The sequence below is a fragment of the Coturnix japonica genome, chromosome 14 (assembly GCF_054131305.1).
Source record: "Coturnix japonica strain WE chromosome 14, WE-NBRP24, whole genome shotgun sequence".
In the NCBI taxonomy this organism is placed as follows: Eukaryota; Metazoa; Chordata; class Aves; order Galliformes; family Phasianidae; genus Coturnix; species Coturnix japonica.
The window spans coordinates 17291378-17309541 of record NC_140676.1 but is presented as its reverse complement, the minus strand read 5'-3'; the positions used below and the strand labels follow the sequence as shown (position 1 = coordinate 17309541).

The following is an 18164-nucleotide window of genomic DNA, read 5'->3' as shown; positions in this document are numbered from 1 at the left end:
TGTGATTCTTGTGATTCTTTTTTTGTTGTACTGTTTATGGATAGCAAGTGTCTTACATCCATGAAAACACCGTGTATCTGTGTGCGTGTTTTTCTATCCCGTGTTTCATCAAGCATGAGCACTTGCGTAGTTTTTCTGGCTGCGCAGCAGACAACAAGTTTGTAATTAGACCTTTTGCCTCCCGCAGAGCATCATGCTGCACTGGCAGCCTCCTCCTGCAGGGACACACAGCGGGCAAATCATCGGCTACAAAATTCGCTACCGCAAAGTGTCCCGTAAGAGTGATGTGACAGAGAGCGTCGGGGGGACCCAGCTTTTCCAGCTAATCGAAGGTAAGAGATCATTTGCTCTGTCAAAGCCTTGGACAGCCCGAGGCAGTCTGGTAGCCCAAGTCCAGTGAGCTGTTCTCTAGCCCTAATACTGCCTTTGGTTTTCTAAGCAGACCAGATAAACTCTTTTCAGACCTTTATATAAAAGTAGAGATTGCATGAAGTGGATGGTCCTGAGCTCACTGTGTTGCCTGAGTGGCAGAAATGAAAAGTATGGATAAAGATGCCAAAGAAATGGCATCTGGATGTTTGCAAGCTCACCTGTTTGCTCGTGGGCAGACTGTATGTGTGCTCTGTCTCTTGCAGTGCTCACTAACAAACCTGATTCAGAGTCGTGTGAACTTCTTGCAGACATCTGTACAAGTCATCCCACCTAGGTTCTTATATGTCAGCCTTTGTCCTTCTCTCTGGCAATGATGTGATAATTTATCCCCTCTTTATTTTTGTACGTTTCAGAAATTCAGCCTAGTACAGTACTTAGTATAAATGATAAATTATTGCTAGAACAACAATTTGGTGTAGCAGTAACAGGGCATAATGAGAGGAGCAAGACTACATTTTGGTCATGAACAGCTGGTCAAGCTGTGCCTCTTACAAAGCAATTAGGCAGCTCAGAAAGTGCTTTGTGCTGTGTTCTCGGAAGCTCCACCTGTGACTCAGTGAGTTTGTTTCCTCCTAGGGTTGGAGCTGAGCACTGACTGTTTTAGCAGCAACAAGGCCTGTTTAAGACAGTCTATGTATAAAATTTGAGCACATTTTCATATTGTTTTGATTATTGATTATGCACTCTTGCATACCGTAAACAAACTCGTGGCACATTCTGGTCAGTTGCTGTCTTCACTATACGTCTGTGCTTAGTTATGGGTGTGGGTGGTTCTCCTCTATTACTTTTTTAATTAGAAATTAAAGCTGGCTGTAGATGGAACCCTGCAGTACCTGCCTGTGGCCTATGGGGATGGTCTAGTGGAGTGTGCCAGCTCTGGTGCCCTGGTTGTGGTTTAGCTCTACACTGTAAGCAGTGTCAGCTTCCTTACTGGAGGGATGAGTTAGCGTCTTTAGTTACGAGTTTAGCATCTGGAGTTACTGGTGATGTGCTCAAGTGGCACTGTTGGGGTGAAAAGTTTTCTAACTATCAGGTTATACCTGTACTTTAATTGGGAACTGTGATTCCTGTGCTCATGGTTGGGATTGCTGTTGTGACACCTGGGCTGCTCTTAATCTCCTAGGTCTTGAACGAGGCACAGAGTACAACTTCCGAATAGCTGCCATGACTGTGAACGGCACCGGACCAGCTACTGACTGGGTGTCAGCAGAAACATTTGAGAGCGATCTGGATGGTAAGATATTAAAGTGTGGAGGTATTTGTGACACTGAGGCCAGGGGACGGTAGAGTTTGACTGCTTTATTAAAAGGAAAAGGTGGTTTTATTGAGTTGTTTGAATGTTTTCTAATGTTGCTGTGTGTTTTATTTATGATTAAGGGGAATTAATTTCTTTTTCTATCATGAAATTCTTACCAAGTCAATAAAGTAGCTTACGCATAAATTCTGCTTCTACACTTTTGAGAACTGTATGTTATCAGTATGTTTTTGCTATTAAGAGAAACCCAATTTTGAATGCTGGTGCCAGCAGTTCGATATTTAAACAATACTACAAGATAAGATTTATCTAATAATAACGCCTTGAATTTTATATTGTAATAAAACTCACCTCGTTAATCATGAAGATGTTCACACGCTACGAGGTGCAGGTAGGAGGACTGTTTTCCTTGAGGGAAGCAAAATAGTGATTATGCATTTCTGGAGCACCTAAATTATGCTAATGAAACAATCGGCACATGCCTCAAAGTTCTGAAGGTGGTGATTTTGTATTCAGCGATGCAGTGGCTGACTTGTGGGCCTGCTGACTGCAGCATAGAGCCTGCACGGTGTCTGCACGAGGGCTGCAGAGCTGGGGTCTAAATGCAAACTTTGAACACCAGAGAGATGCCACGGTAGGAAAGGAATGGTGGGAAGCATCGCTTTTACCTGTAGGGCTTTGCTACATCACCACTGTGTGAGTTTCCTTGGTTCTGCTTTATTGAAATATTTTTCCTCTATTTTTGATTTCCTTATAATTTCTAAAGAGGGCATTTGATCCGTATTAACTTGTACCGTTACAGCTGTGGATGTCCCTGTTCATTGCAGGGGAGTTGGACTAGATGGCTTTTAGAGGTCCCTTCCCACTCTAAAGAGTCCATGATTCAATGATTAGAAAAAAAAGGATTGATTTTTATTTTCAGTGCTGCTCAACTGATATAGACCAGATCCTCCATCAGAGACAACGACTTCTCTACCAAAGCCATAAATCTGTGGAATGCGGTGCACAGAACCTCACAGAGGTTACCAATAAAAGTAGAACGAGTTCTCTGAAAAATGTTGACCTCTGTTTGGTATTTAACAACACAAGAATAAATGGCAAGCGGGAACCTGATCGTCACAGAATTCAAATGAGTAAATCTGTCAGCATCTGCTAGAAGTTGGCTACAAGTAATTGAAATTGCAGCAGAGAAGGGCTGTTTTCAAAGAATGAAACAGATCTCTAAGGAAGTACTTGTGTGTTCCTGGTGATGCTGGGTAGCCCGGTCCCATTCTGCACAAGCATTTGATTGGTTTTGTCATAGACAAGTTACATTCTACTTCTTGCGTGCCAGTCTCTCTCTTTGCAGTGTTAGGAAGGAGCTCGAGGTCATTCTATCTGAATTAATGGTGCAGGGTGCCAGTAATGTCCGTCACCTCCGTGTGGCTGGAGATTCAGTTGTGGCAGCAGCTGGAAGATGGAATTGTAAAAGGAATCCAATGTTTGCTCTGTGCTGTTGGAAGATTGCTTCAGCAGTCAGCTGCTCTGCCCCTTGGAGAGCCCATTTTTCAATCTTTGTGTTATGCAAAGTTGATGCTCAACTCAATATTTGTCCTCTTTCTTTTCCTCTCTGTTGCTTAATCAGGAGCAGCAGAGAAACTAATGCTAACTGTAGACTTCAGTTCCTGTAGCTATTTAGAATTTGCCTTTTAGAGATGAAATCACTTGTGTGTGTGGCTGTCATCCTCTAACTGGATGTGACACAGCCTTGCAGCTTGAGAAACCTCTTGTTCCCCTGACTGAAGGAGATGTGGATGTTTTGCTTTCCTTTCTCTAATAAGCTCATGTGTGTATATTTAATAACAGGGAGCATATTTACAGCTCATGTTTAATTTCTCAGGTTCAATATATGTGCATACATTTCATTCCTCTCCACTCTGCTTTTGAATTTAAGTAGAGTATAATGAACTTTATAGTGCCGTCAGTGCCAAGAGGAACAGACCATTATGGCTCTGTGCTGGTGGGGCCATGTCGTTCTGCAGGGCTGGTGCAGGTCCCACCACAGAGGGACAGCCCATAGCTTTAACCCTTTAACAGCCCATACACAGAGTCTGTTAAAGATTTGTATAAAGTTTATCCCCAGTACAGTGGCTTCTGTGCACTGATCTCTTCTGTACAATTCTGTAGTTTTTCTGCATTAAAGAGAGGTAAACTTTAAATGATTAGCTGTGTCAGCTGGATACCATCATCTCCCTTGACAAGCAGGCCAATGGCATATTATGACCCAGGTAATACTGCTGTGGTGTTTTATTAAATGCTTGTAGATAAATGCTGCATGTTTCATTAAAAGGAAATCTCTGCAGGAAACAGAATGTTCTGAACAGAATTTATTTTAGAGTGGGGAACTCAGCTCATTATAGCACAAAATATGGACTATCTGTAAGCATACAGTGGGACTCCAGCGGCCTGACAGAAGCAGTTACCCTGTTTCTGAGAAGCTAAGAGCAAGGCAAGGATGTCAGTGCATGCAGTAAGGACAGTGGTGTGTACAGGACAAACTACAGAAAGCCTTTGCCAAAATTGCTGTGTGCATTTTAGTGATGATGGTTTGAGCTTTGGAACGTTCTGTGTAGTCCTGCAGTGAGCTCATGCACCTTCCTTTGGCTGTGACTGTGTTCTTGAGATAATTATTTAGTGCCCGCAGTAAGGAATATGATGGAGCTAAAAGCAGGTTGCTTTGTGGACAGGATGTGGTAAATTGAATGCATATTTTTGAAAAATTAAAATTGGGAAGAACCTGCAGAAATATCAGAAAAGTGCCTTGGAGCAGATCTGATGCTTTTCTTCAGTATGACAGTCAGTTGTTTTTAACAGGGTAACCTGTTAAAATGTATTAGTTCTTCATTTTTATCTGCTTATTAGAGGACTCTCTGCTCTCTCTTGTACTATAAAGCTCTCTCCTTTGGAGCGTACCCATTTTAATGCATTCACAGAGTACAAGTGCTGCATTTGGCCTTACCTGCTTATGGTTCTTCATATAATTACCTTTATTGAGGAGAAATCCTTTAAATCCATCATTTTTCTTTCACAGAAAGCCGTGTTCCTGAAGTTCCGAGTTCCTTACACGTCCGTCCTCTTGTCACCAGTATCGTGGTAAGCTGGACTCCTCCTGAGAACCAGAACATCGTGGTGAGAGGCTATGCCATAGGGTATGGCATCGGCAGTCCTCACGCACAGACGATCAAGGTGGACTATAAGCAGAGATACTACACCATTGAAAACTTAGGTAAGGAAAGCAGATTAACATCAGCGCCCAGATTTCCCCTACAGTGCACGTTGCTGTTTTCTAATCATGTTATGAAGATATAAAACTGCAAGCGAGTCTTCTAAGAGGATCTTTATCACTATGAAGGCAATGAGTTGGGAAATCAAACAGTTGGTAAGTTTGAAATGAACCCAGTTCTCTGCTGATGGAGGAAAAAGCAAAGCAAAAAAAAACCCCAGAATCCTGAACTTGCTGAGCTGAAAGCATCATGCATTGCCTTCAGCACTGACAAACATGAACTTTGACACAGAGCAGCTTTTCCTTGTTTTCCTTTTGGAGCCGCGAACAGGTGGCTTCAGGCAAAAAAAAGAAGCTAACATGTCACCAGGATACGGTGGCATCTGCTTTGAAAGAGAACTGCAGGGTAACCCCACCTCTGAATTCTCTGTGGTAGGCGAGACAGCCTGAAAGCAAAATAAATATTAGGACTGGGAAGTTCCCTAAAATTGGGGCATTGGATAATGCTGCAGTGGACAACCTAAAATGTTCATTTGAAAAGGAGTTTTTTTGTTACCTTGACTGTCCCTAAGGTAGTAGTTCTGTGACTACAGATGTCTGCTATGGGAGAGCTATTGCACAGTAAAAGGTCTGCATGGAGACTTTCTCAGCTCAAACTTCATATTTTTTAATGAAAATACGTGAAATAAAATACTGAACAAAGCAGAGAGGCAAAAAAGAGGATGCACTAACAGTTTGTACTAAAACCACGCTATATTTTTGTTCCTTTAGACCCGAGCTCGCACTACGTTATAACTCTGAAAGCATTCAACAACGTGGGTGAAGGAATTCCTCTCTATGAGAGCGCAGTGACCAGGCCTCATTCAGGTAAGGGCCAGGGGCTGCCCTTTGTGTTCTGCCCTGCTGAGAGCTGTCAGCTTGCCTCCTGCAGAGCAGCTGAAAATGCCATTATTTCTAATGCATGAGTGTTGGTTTTTGGTGTCATCAAGTACTCTCCATTTCTGTAACTGATTGGCCTTACTGTTTCAGTGATTGCCCTGCGTGGTTCTTCTGCTCATTAAACCAACTGAAAATGATTTCATTTTTTCAGTTACAAAATGTATCTTTCAACAGCTTACAGATGCTTTTATTTAAAAAGTTAACCATTAAGTTAGCACAAATGGATTGGGTTGCTCTTGTTGTGCTATTGGGGAGAAGTGTGGACTTGTAGCGTGTGTCTTTACATTGAGATTTTGAATGTGATGTATGCATTTCCTTTGTCTGACTCTCAGTTTGACATAACTTAGATTAAACAAGTTCTTGGCTTAGTTGTTTTTCATCTTGTAACACATTAATACAAAGATAAATTTGTTTGCAAGTAAGCTCCTACTACTGTGTGGCTCGCTGTGCTCCCTGCTAGACTGCTGGCATTATTTAGGCCTTTGGGACAGATGTTAACACTTCTGTTTGTGTTAATTTGCTGAAAAGCAATAATCCTGATAGATTTGATAGAGGGCATTGGAATTGCAGTTTCTTCACTTATTGCAAATCTGCATGGCACATGGAGTGCGCCTGACACGAACATTCTTTAAGAGCTGATGTGAGTAACTCTTACGGAGTGGCATTTGCCCACCAGAAGTTGTCCAGCTCTTCTTCCTCCACGCTGTTTTCTGCAAGTGGATGTTCTGAGGCAAATTCAAGATTAAAATCTCTGCATGCTTGGGGTTCTTAATGCTGTGATTGAATTCAGTACTAATGACTGGGAGGCAGAACTTACAGCATAGATATGTCATCATTGTCTTGAGGGAACACGATGCAACAGTGATTGTATTACCAGCCTTATGTCACCTATTAACTCTGGCTTTTCTCTCTTTTTCTCCATTCCTCACCTCTCATTTCATTGTATTACCTCACATTTCCCCTTTTTTTTTGTTTGTTTCTGTTTACATTAAATGCCACCTTCTCCCTTTTTAATTACTATACACGACTTTTTACCCATCAATTCCCTAGACACTTCCGAAGTTGATTTGTTTGTTATTAATGCTCCATACACTCCAGTGCCAGATCCATCTCCCATGATGCCACCGGTGGGAGTTCAGGCTTCCATTCTGAGCCATGACACCATACGGATCACTTGGGCAGACAACTCTCTGCCAAAGAACCAGAAGATCACGGATGCCCGGTACTACACAGTTCGCTGGAAAACCAATATTCCTGCAAACACAAAGTACAAGGTATCGGCATTTCAACAGCACTAACAGGGCTGAGATATTGTGATGAGAAGTTTCATGTTCTACTTAGAGTTGAGCTAAAGCTGAGAAGTAGTGCTTAGTGTAGGTGCGCACCTGGTTTTATCTTCTGCATCAACAGAGAGGTGTTCCTGGGGTCAGTGGAAGTTGGTGTGTTTGTGGTCTCTGTGTTCAAGAGATTGAGGTGGGGTATGAGTGAGTGCAAGAGTGGAGTCAGGGAAGGAAGGAAAGAAAAGAACGGAAGGAAGGAAGGAAGGCTCTTCCAGAACAACTTTCTGCTGTGGAGCTGCAGACATGGTGACCGTTTCCTCCTTTCTGCCTTACTTTGACTTGGTGGCTTTGTGTGGCTTACTTGTAGAGGAGCCAATAATGCGTCAATGAGGTACGTGCTGCTAATGGCTTCTCTCCACTTAGCAGAGGAACCGGGCTGTGTGTGGTGATCCATGCACCCCCTCCAACTGGCAAATGTTTATTCTTATGGTTTTAAATCTCTTTTACAAGCATTTCTGTTCATACTGTGCTGTTAGTGAAACATCCCTCTGGGAATGGAGTGGGTGCAAAATACCTAATAGTAACGATATGGCGTTGCTGCCTGCCTTGATTTGGAGAGTAGATTTAGGGTTGGGTGTTTCGGTTTGGGGTCATCTTAGTCGCTTGGTTGCCTTTTTTAATTTCCAGAGCTATTTGGAGGCCTCCAAAAGTGCTGACTGCAGGTTTCACACTGGAAATGAGACTCAGAGGAAAGGGCTGTTAAAATCTCCAGCGTGTGGAGCTCCCTTTATGTTCTTAGAGAGCAATCTTGTTACAAACCAGATCTTTTTTTTGATTGAAATGAGAAGATGTATGTATGTGTGTTCCTCCTCTAAAGGCGAGTTATTTATGAGCCCGCATTCCCGAGGCATGTGCAGAGGATGTCTCGGGAGTGATTTATACAGTGCTGCAGTTTCATTAGTTAAGAGCTGGTAAATGCAGTACTCCCACTGTGCCCAGTGCTGGCAGCCAGGGGCCAACAAGTTTTACTCTGAAACAAAAAAAACCCACATGTAATGATGGAATATAGTTCAGAATTCTTTGTTTTAAAAAGCATTGGCCTCAAAGGGCAGAAGTATGACGGCATTTGTCCTACATCGTAGTTCCTACAGCATGGTGTCTACGGAACTCACTTCTGCCTTTTCCTTTTGTTTCAAAGGCGCGATCTGTGCTGCTTGGTTGAGCAATAACAAGTGGTAACGCTGAGGCAGGCAGAACCCATGTCACAGATGTGCCGCTGTGTTTCAGTCAGCTCTTTGGTAACTGTTAAGTCAGGGCAAGCCTTTAACTGCTGCTGGCCGTCCCTGGTAACTTTGCTGTGCATTGCATGCTTTGAGGCCCTTTGCTTGGCTGCGTCAGCCTTGCACACTCAGATCTCTTCAGGACGTTCTCAAGTAGCCAGAGCTCCGTCTGTCCCACCTGGCGTTTTCATCTACCACTTTTCATTAATTTGCATGTTGATGGAGTGCACTCAGAGCTGTGTACGTGTCTCCCATACTCTTTGCTGACATCCCCCAGGTAGTTCCCAAGGAAGCTGCAGCGCGTGCCAAGCACACGTTCATGCTTCTGTGTGCAGTCTGTGCAGGAGTCGTGTCAGTGCGGGGCACATCAGCACGGGAGCAGAAGCTGAAAGCCTCCTCTGTGCTTTGAGCCATGTAGCTGCACTAATGTGGATCAGAGTGTTTCGCAAAGAGCCTTTGTGGTGCAGCAGGGCTGTCCTACCTGTGATTTATATCGGCTGCGCTCTCAAGCATACGCTAAAATATGAAATCTTAGTGTGGATCGTAGAGGACTGCATGAAAGAAAATCTATTTTACAGAGCAGTATTGATGATGTTTATTCCTAGCAGGTGAGCAGAGTTTAGTACCGAGGTTATACTGTGATCTTAAGAACAGAATGGAAATCTGAGATGGCATTAGGGATCTCTGCAGACCCTGGAGCAGAGGAAGCAGTGTGTTTCACAGGGGTGCTTTGCAGGCTCATCAAGCCAGCCTCGAGGAGAAGGTTTCTCCTTAGGACATGTCACTACTTCGCTATGCAGGCCAAAGGTTTCTGTAGCTTCCACTGAAGCATCCCTTATTTCCCCATGGCCTTGTGCTGCACTGCAAAGAGCCGGGGGGAGAGCTGATGGGCAGCTGGGGAAGAGCTGCTCTGACCACGCGGCCCCTGCTTGCACAGGGAGGCTTTGTCACTAACAGATAGAACTGTCCTGCTCTGCACTTAAGCATTCAAACCATTCAGCCGTAATCACATTTGCTTTGAAAGGACGCTGAGTTTTGTAAAAGTAAAGGTTTAAAGATAATGGGGGATTTGGTTTTGAGTAGTTTTATGATATCTTTACGGTCTGTCAACCCCATGTGATGTCTTAACTGGCAAAACGCACCCCTGTGACCAGGCAGAGTGCTCAGCACACGTTCAGGTACCGCCTGGCTGACAGCCTTCTGAGCTTCCACGTGGTGCAACGAGAAAGCTGTCATTGTGCACTTGAGAAATAAGGGTTTCCTCTGCCAAGTCTGGGCTGCGTTATCCTTTGAGACTTCCAGGAATGTGTGTTTATAGGTGGCCTTTTCATCAATTAAGGAATTACCGAGAAACAGTTTCTGAAAGTGGTTGTTGTTGTTGTGTGACCCTGTCAAACTCTGGAACAACTGCTATTCCACGTTTAGATTACCGTAGGTCAAGGGAAGGAATGCAGATAGATGCAGAACTCTTCTGTTCATAGGCCTCAAGTACACTCTGTTTGTGTTCAGGTCCTGTATGACACCTGTCGGGCAGTTTAATGTTAAGGTTGAGATTTCTCCTTTAATGGCAGTTACAGATCACACTGAGCTGTATGCACCTGTCAATGTTTGATCCCAAACAACAGTTCTTTCTGGAAAAAAAACACCCTAAAGCTTCGTTATCTTCACTTCTCTCAGCACCTGTACCTCCTGTTGATATATGTACTTTGAATGTGTGTTCAAAATGTAATGAAAATGTAGACAGTATTTAGTGAGGATGAGGCAGGCTTCAGGAAGGGCCTCTATTGTTGGTCGTGCTTCATTGTTTTCCCTAGCTCCATCAGTTAATGAAATGCTGTAAATTAACACCCCCCAGCAGTCGGTGGTTCAGCCTGCTGCATAACAAGTGTGCCCAGGACCTCATATTGGTTTGTATTTATTTATTTTTTTCTTCTTCTTTCTTTTAATTTAGAATCAGCTGCTGTTATATACTCTCTTGCTGATTGCAGAAGGAAATTTTAGTTCAGGCTGAAACAACGACACATTAACAGTTGATTAATGAATTGCATGACAGAGCAGAAATGTTAGCGAATTAATGAATGTGGTTATGAAATGCAGCAATGCTGAGGTGCTTTAAACACGCACCTGAGAGAGGGCTGCCTGGAGCTGGTGATGGATGGCTCTCAGTTCAGGAGTTACTGATGCTTTGTTTTTCTTCCAGACGGCCAACGCGACCACTTTGAGCTATTTAGTGACTGGGTTAAAACCAAACACCTTGTATGAATTCTCCGTGATGGTGACCAAAGGGCGAAGATCGAGCACGTGGAGTATGACAGCGCATGGGACAACTTTTGAACTAGGTACTCATCTGTGTGTGTTGGGAAGGGCTTCCATTCCTGATGAGATGCACCAAGTCTTGTCTGCCAGAATCCTGCTGGAGGAGCAGCGTGCCTTTAGGATGATTATGCTGATGAATACTTGCTGGGATTTGGTCAGAAATCCTGATTAAAAAACAGCCTACTCCAGAATTCAAAGGGATGATTGCATGCAAAAAAATTTACATCAAATTACAGCGAGGTAATGAATAATGAACCACAGTTCACAGACAGGAGAGTGAAGCAGCATACGTTTGGAACATCTCAGAAACACTATGCTAACAGCAAATACAAAGACAGTGATTTAGCAAATAATAATTAAAAGTTGGTATAAGAAGTATGATGGTAATCATTACAGAGAAGAAGTGCATGAGGAAAATGAATCAAAACCAGAAATTCAGACATCCAGATGAGGCCTAGAGCCTTTTTCTCCGCCAATGCTTTGTACTTCCCCTGCTGCTGCAGGGCCCTGCCCCTTGTTAGCCCCTGCCATCCCGCGGGGTGAAATGGCCTTTGTGTTGCTAAACCCACTGCTTGCTGTGCTGCTGGGTCTGTGTATTTGAACTGTGAGGACAACAAAGAGCATATTCAAATTACCCTCTAGTTCTCCTACCTGATTAAAATCTAGCAAAAAAAAATCAAGCATGTGAAGAATCGGTCAGGTCATCCAGCTGCTCTGAAACAAGAATACACTCCCCAGAAATAGAAAAGCTTGGTGCCATGGAGCCAGCATGGAGGCTGGCTTCCCCCCCAGTTACTTTGCTTTACACTGCTAAAGGACTGTACCTGTACTTGTGCTGGCAAACACACACACACTCTCATTTAGAGCCCTTTGCTAAGAGCAGCAAATATTGCATGCAAAAAGATCTTAAAAAGAATTTGAAACTCAGAAAGTGAGGGAGTGGGGGAGAGATACTGTCAGCTTCATTCTTTCTATTTAAATAAGAAGTCTCTTTCTAGTTGGGGCAGTTGTAAAGAGTACTTGCAAACATGAGCTAAAAGCTATGAGGCAAAGGAGAAAAAAAAAAGGCCGATTATGTTTTCTCATAACAGATCTTGTGATTTATATTACTTGCCAAATTCCTGAGTGTGTGACTCATTATTTTTGAATACTCACGACTTGCAGCGCTGTACAGGACTCTCACCCTGTGTGATGCTGAATAGAGTTCTGGGGTAGCTGCTGTAAGGGTTTTGCTGTGTGCTGTATGGATCTCTGGAGGGCTGGTGCTGTGGTCCTGCTTTGTGTGCTGCAGCTCGCAGCGGGGCCTCAGCTCGTGCTTTACATCCTTTCTGAGCAGTGTGCTTTTAAGTCCTTAGGACAATAATTACAGGAATTTTTAAGCTTTGCTTTTACCAGCCCTGGTTTCCAACTATTATTCTGCATGGAGCTAACAGGCAGCCAGCTCAGAGGATGTGCGGATTAATTCCTAATAGGTACTACACATAAAGCTCTTCCAATGTGAAAAACACTGCGTAAGCACTAAATGTTCCTATGCTGGTATTAAATATCCGAGGCAGATTTACTTTGCTAAAAGTTACCTAATTAAAAGTCTCATGTTTTTTTTATAGCGTGGCGTTCCAAATGTAGCTGGTTAATGCACCTTCGGAGGCCGGCTCTGTGCATTTGAAATCCATTAATCCAAGCCCCAGCTGGATGTTTGAGTTCCCAGCAAGAAAGGGCTCAGGTTTCAGTCTCACACTGCAGTGGTTTGTGCCATTTCCTGAGTTTTCAGCAGGAGGGGGCTGCTGGGAGCAGAAAGTTCCCCCTCTCTCCTGCTCTCTCTCTGCCTTGCACTCTGGAAACACAAGGGGAAAGTTTGGATGATGGTTCTCCAAATATTTCTGGATTGCAGATGCTTCTGTGGTGCATGTTTCCTTGCAGATTGCAAACATCCAGTACAGTAAGGTGGGACTCTTAGGTGGTGACTCTTAAACCGCTGGTGGATTTGCTTTACTGACTCAGATTTGATATTACCAGGTGTTGGTCTCATCGTAAACCTGAAAATGTAGAGATATTTCTTATGTCTCTGCGTATACATGTATTTATTCCACAAGCTTGATGTAATTTTCCTGATGACTGAACAAACTCGTGTTAGAAGTCATGAATCCCAGCTGCTGCAGTTCTGCAAAGACAAGTTTTATGTTGAAGACACCTGTGCTCATTGGGTCATGAATCACAGCACCTGTCAATAGAAAGGCTTTAGGAACAGGGGGACCTCCCATGGAAAGGCAGTGCTGTGCTCCAGCTGGTGTTTGCCACAGTAGTGGAGGAAATGGGTAAGAGCACTGCACCGGGATGGCAGATTGGTTTGAAGAGGTTTTATTACTGTGTGTGTGTCTTTCTCCAGTAAAAAGGGATGGTGCCGAGGTTCCTTCCACCCAGGGAAATGGGGAATGTGGTTTCTGATGGCTTGTTTTCCATTTGTTTGCAGTTCCTACTTCGCCTCCCAAGGATGTGACTGTGGTGAGCAAAGAGGGAAAGCCTCGGACCATCATTGTGAACTGGCAGCCTCCATCTGAAGCCAACGGCAAAATTACAGGTGCAGTTTGCATGAGCTATAAAGGCAGATAGGAGATAGCTTGTTAACAGCAGAATGTAATCTACATAACTACGTGAACATGTTCCATACTTCATTTAGCCCGGAGCTATCCAAGGGTTCAATATCATCTTTGCCGATCTCTTTAGTGGCTCAGATTAATTATTTACTTTTGTACCTAGTAAAAATATATTAAGATATAAACTGTAACTGCAGCGTGGAATGGGAGTTGAACCAGAAATATAATTGAAAGTTTAAATGTCTCAATAACCTTTGCCTTCATCAGCCTGCGCTGTTCTAACCATGTGCCTCCAGAAATACGTCTGTAATGCACCCGGCCTGTCAAGATCTTATTTAGAAGGCTCTGTCCCAGAGCTCTTTGTCATCTTTCTGCCATTTCAGATGCACAGAACAGACTTGGAGCCTGTTTATTACTCCCCTGACATAATCATTAGAAGTAAACTGTTATTTGACTTGGTAACTGCATCACTTTCATGTCGGATAAATCATTTATGGAAAACAATAATTACTGTTCCCTTTCAGTAAGCGTTCTGTTTGGATTCCATTTCCGAAGGCTTTCTGAAATAATTCACTTCAATTTTCTGTTCTTTCCCCTCTGCTTAAAGCAGATTTTATTGCCATATAGTTTGCGGTGTATGATTTTTACTTTTGTTGTCAGAATTCACTGTGATGCAGAACCAAACCTTTGGAACCTGTCAGCAAGGGAAGAGTCTGATCACACGGTGCTGTAGCCCACATTCTATACAGGAAAACAATGAGTCTGATTCCTCTGAAAGGCAGAATGGTGGAGACACTGCACTTAGTATGAACAGTAAAGTCATGAACATTGTTGTAAGACAGCATTATTAAGTATTTAATTACAATAATTTAAGTATTATGGAAAGAAAGACCCCAGGAGAGCAAAGTGGCTCTGAGCACATAGCATGGAGGCTGCAGGTAAGAGCTGTAATACAGATAAAATTCGAGCACAGCAGCCCTCCCTCTGCATGCCATGCCTGAGCCGTTGCTGTCTGTGCACACTGACAGCAGATTTTCTCTCTTCTGTGTATAAAGCCGATCCTGGGTTACTTTATTATCTGCAAGGTGTTTCCTCTGTGTGAGAAGGAGGATTTGAGCAGAGCAACAAGGGCCTTAATCTTGACTGCAGGTTAAAGGACATGCTCACTAGCAGCCAGTGAGGTCATTGAGGCAGGTGTGAAACATAAGGCTCAAAGAACCCGTGGTTATATCTGTATGCTCTTAAAAAGATAAGCCTGTCACTACATCCTGTGTGTACATAGGGAAGGGAAGGCAATGTACAAAGAGATCAGCATTTCCCTACACAGTGTGATTAGTGGAATGATCTCACACACCTTCCCGTTAAGAAAATGTCTGTACTGTGACGCAGAACTTTGCAGTTATTCCTAGATATTTCCATTCAACGTGTAGTATATATTAGAACTCTGTGTTTTCTAAAACATGTACGTCTGTTCATATTGTTGAGCCCACCAAAGATTAGATTCAAATCGCCAAGGGTGGGATTTTGGGGATGTGGGAGCTGAGTGCCCTCTGCTGGAGAGAGAGCCACTGCCAGCGAGAGAAACGGGGTCTTGAGTAGTTAATGACTCGTTAACCCAACTCACTTGGTTCTGAGCAGTGGTACCAGAAGTGCTGTGCAGTGATGGGATTCCATGCAATCTGTAGCATGTCTGTGGATACTTGTCTTTTCAACGCTCATCTTTGTTTGATGGGGATAGGATGGATGGAAGAGACTGAAAGACTGAAATGTGCTAGTCTGGATTCCAGATGCTCTTACATCATTATAATTGCTGACTAATTAGTACAGTCATGAGTAAACTCAGTAGTCTTGTGCCACTATGCTATAAATAATGCTTTCAGCTGTCGCCGTGTGCTTATGTTGTCCCTTTGGAGACAAGTTGCAGATTTGTTCCTCTGTGACCACTACAAGTAGCAAGTTATTAAATCTACCCCCAGTGGTTAACGGTGATGCCAAGGGAAGAAATTAAGCATGCCAGACCTACAGCTGGTGTTTCAGGCATTGCCCGTGCCTTACTGATTGCTGGGATGTACATGAATTTGGGCTGTCAGCAATGTTTCTGGGAGGTGCTCTACAGAGCCTGCCTTCCCTTTCCTTCTGTGACCCTCGTGGGCAGAAGGTCTGTGGTGCAGGGGAAGCAGCAGTTTATCATAGAATCATAGAATGGCCTGGGTTGAAAAGGACCTCAATGCTCATCCAGTTCCAACCCCCTGCTGTGTGCAGGGTTGCCAACCACCAGCCCAGGCTGCCCAGAGCCACATCCAGCCTGGCCTTTGAATGCCTGCAGGGATCCACAGCCTCCCTGGGCCATTTGTGCATGAGGCTTCTGAGCTAGCCCTGTATTTGTACACATCAATGCCAAGGCCTCTGTGCTCTCTGTGTGGCAGAACTTGCCAAGCTTTTACTTCGCAGTGGTTTGTATTTGCAGTATAACAACACATCATTTGCTCTTCCTGTACTTTATTTATTTATTTATTTATTGAGGACCTACAAGACAGCTTCAGTTCTCTTCAGATTGCTTTCTTTGTTAAAAAACTGAAAAGTAATGCTAATCGCATTAGTTGTGTCTAATACCAACTCATAAACACACTTTCTTACGTTTTGATGTTTCAAGGTTAGCGATTTTCTCTAAATATTAATACTTGGAGGATGTGTTTAGAAGAGTAGCTTTATGTTTTTTACATTATTGAGTCCACGAACAGACAGAGATGGAAATGAGGAATTCATCCATTCTTTATGAGCAGTGGTCAAAAATGATGTTGATATTCTAAGTGGATTTTTTCCTCTCAACGTACTTCTGAACAGCTTAGCATTTAAGATGGGAAGGCTGTCTGATACATAAATGCATCCCTAGTCTTTGAAAACATAAGAACACACTTTTCAGAAACCCAAAATCGTTTAGTTGTGCAAATACCATTAATAGTTAATAGAACTCTTGCTGTTAGATCTTACGACTACTGTGTTCTTTTATGTTTAAAATCCTTTTGTTTCCTTCCTTTGAATAGGATACATCATTTACTACAGTACAGACGTGAATGCTGAGATACACGACTGGGTTATTGAGCCGGTTGTGGGGAACAGGCTGACCCACCAGATACAAGAGCTGACCCTCGACACACCGTATTACTTCAAAATTCAGGCCCGCAACTCAAAAGGAATGGGGCCCATGTCTGAGGCCGTCCAGTTCAGGACCCCTAAAGGTCAGCATCACCTGCATCCAAATAGCTTTGCATTTTCGGAATGCCACACCTCGGAGGGTGGGACGCCAGGCAGCACAGATTTTATATTTAAACTGGAAAAAATGGGATGATGATGAAGTTTGATTAGAATAGAATTTTCTCTCTGATTGCTCTTGCATGTAGTTAATGCATATGCAAATTTTGCTCGAGTATTTGCTTATTTGTGTTATTCCCAGTGAGCAGCTGGCCCTTAGGGCATCTCATTATTAGTGCTGAGGGCCCACGTCCCACATGTGCATTTTAAAAAACGAGTTTCTAGTTGCTTTATGGCTTGAGGTCCTGCATGTGACATCTGCTTGTGATGCAGCCAGATCTGGGGAACACGAGCCAGCTCATGGGCAGTGTGATGGAGCTGCAGTGACACAGCAGGCTTTCTAACTGGGGAGGGCTTGCTAGCTGGTGAGCTGACATAAACATCTCATATCTTGGGGGGAGGAGGGAAAAAAAAACAAGGAGAGGTGTTTTCTCCATGTGCTTTCTCCATGTATTTGTGGTTAAAGATATAGAGCGTAATGCCAGCAAATCCATTTATGCTGTCTGAAAGTTGAAATTCCATCTCTCGCTCCTTCAAGCCTTGTGATGTTTCTCTTGTTTTTTCCTTCCCTGTGCTTGTCCCACTAGCTGAATCCTCAGATAAAATGCCTAATGATCAAGGTAAATGAACAGCCATGCTTTCTCTCTTACTCCATCCTTTCCACATGTTGTTTTCCTTTCTGTGTGCTGTTACATCTCCTAACTGAAACAAGTATCTGCTGCTCTAAATATAAACGAGCAAGTTCCTGTTGTGCTTTTAATAGTGGAATAACTGGAAGCTCTATTTGTGGTTCGGGTGTTGGGAATATAAAATGGCCTCTGTAGTCAGATGTCACATGAAGGGACAAGTGGGTAATGCCAGAGGTGAATCATTCTGTCAAAATGAATTTGGATTAAGCGATATTCCAGCCAGCCTCTGCCCACAGATGCGAGATCTCAGAGTATAGAGGAGGAAGATCAGACAGTTATCTAATTAGCACAAGTGCTGTTTTGTGAGCTCTACATCTATAATTATTTTTGTAATAAAGAAAAGCGTGTCTGCTCTAGAAACCCTTTTTGGTGAGATTCTGCTTGGCAGCTCGTTTAGACTCCCAAGCACAGCGTTAGCTACTAACAGCCTTAATGCTCGCTTTAAGAAATGGTAGCTTTGAGTTTCCTGCATTGCATTATACAACAAATGTCCCAGGGCTATTTTTGCTTTCTTCCTAAAAAGCTGCAAGCCTAATAAAAAGGGGAAGAATTAGTCTAAAGGGATGAAGCTAAAATACATTGGCACGCAGCTCAGACATACAATTAAACAGATCCTGACAGGGTTTGAGAATGAGCTTTTCTTAACTTGCTCTCAATCTGTTATTTAGAAGTAATTTCTTAAATATGCTTTTCCCTTCTTCTGTACTAACTAATGTTGATAGTAGGCAGTTACGGAGTAAGTCTTTACCCAGATGCATAACAGAGATGCAGGCTGAGATTCAGGCTTGTCTGGGGGAAGCAGATG

General features: G+C 43.3%; 1 protein-coding gene across 12 annotated transcripts in view; it reads left to right on the top strand.

Annotated features, from left to right (window-relative positions):
- Nucleotides 1-18164, top strand: part of NEO1 (neogenin 1) — a 165744-nt gene that overhangs the window by 129983 nt on the left and 17597 nt on the right. For 4 of the 12 annotated variants that reach the window (XM_015872360.3, XM_015872357.3, XM_015872359.3 and 1 more), the window contains exons 13-21: nt 188-332; nt 1556-1666; nt 4758-4952; nt 5721-5816; nt 6939-7162; nt 10649-10787; nt 13235-13342; nt 16403-16597; nt 17258-17290. In XM_015872360.3, coding sequence (XP_015727846.1) covers nt 188-332; nt 1556-1666; nt 4758-4952; nt 5721-5816; nt 6939-7162; nt 10649-10787; nt 13235-13342; nt 16403-16597; nt 17258-17290 — 1246 coding nt within the window. The remainder of the gene's footprint in view (nt 1-187; nt 333-1555; nt 1667-4757; nt 4953-5720; nt 5817-6938; nt 7163-10648; nt 10788-13234; nt 13343-16402; nt 16598-17257; nt 17291-18164) is intronic. The other 8 variants (XM_085515955.1, XM_085515957.1, XM_085515952.1 and 5 more) reach the window with 3 other exon arrangements.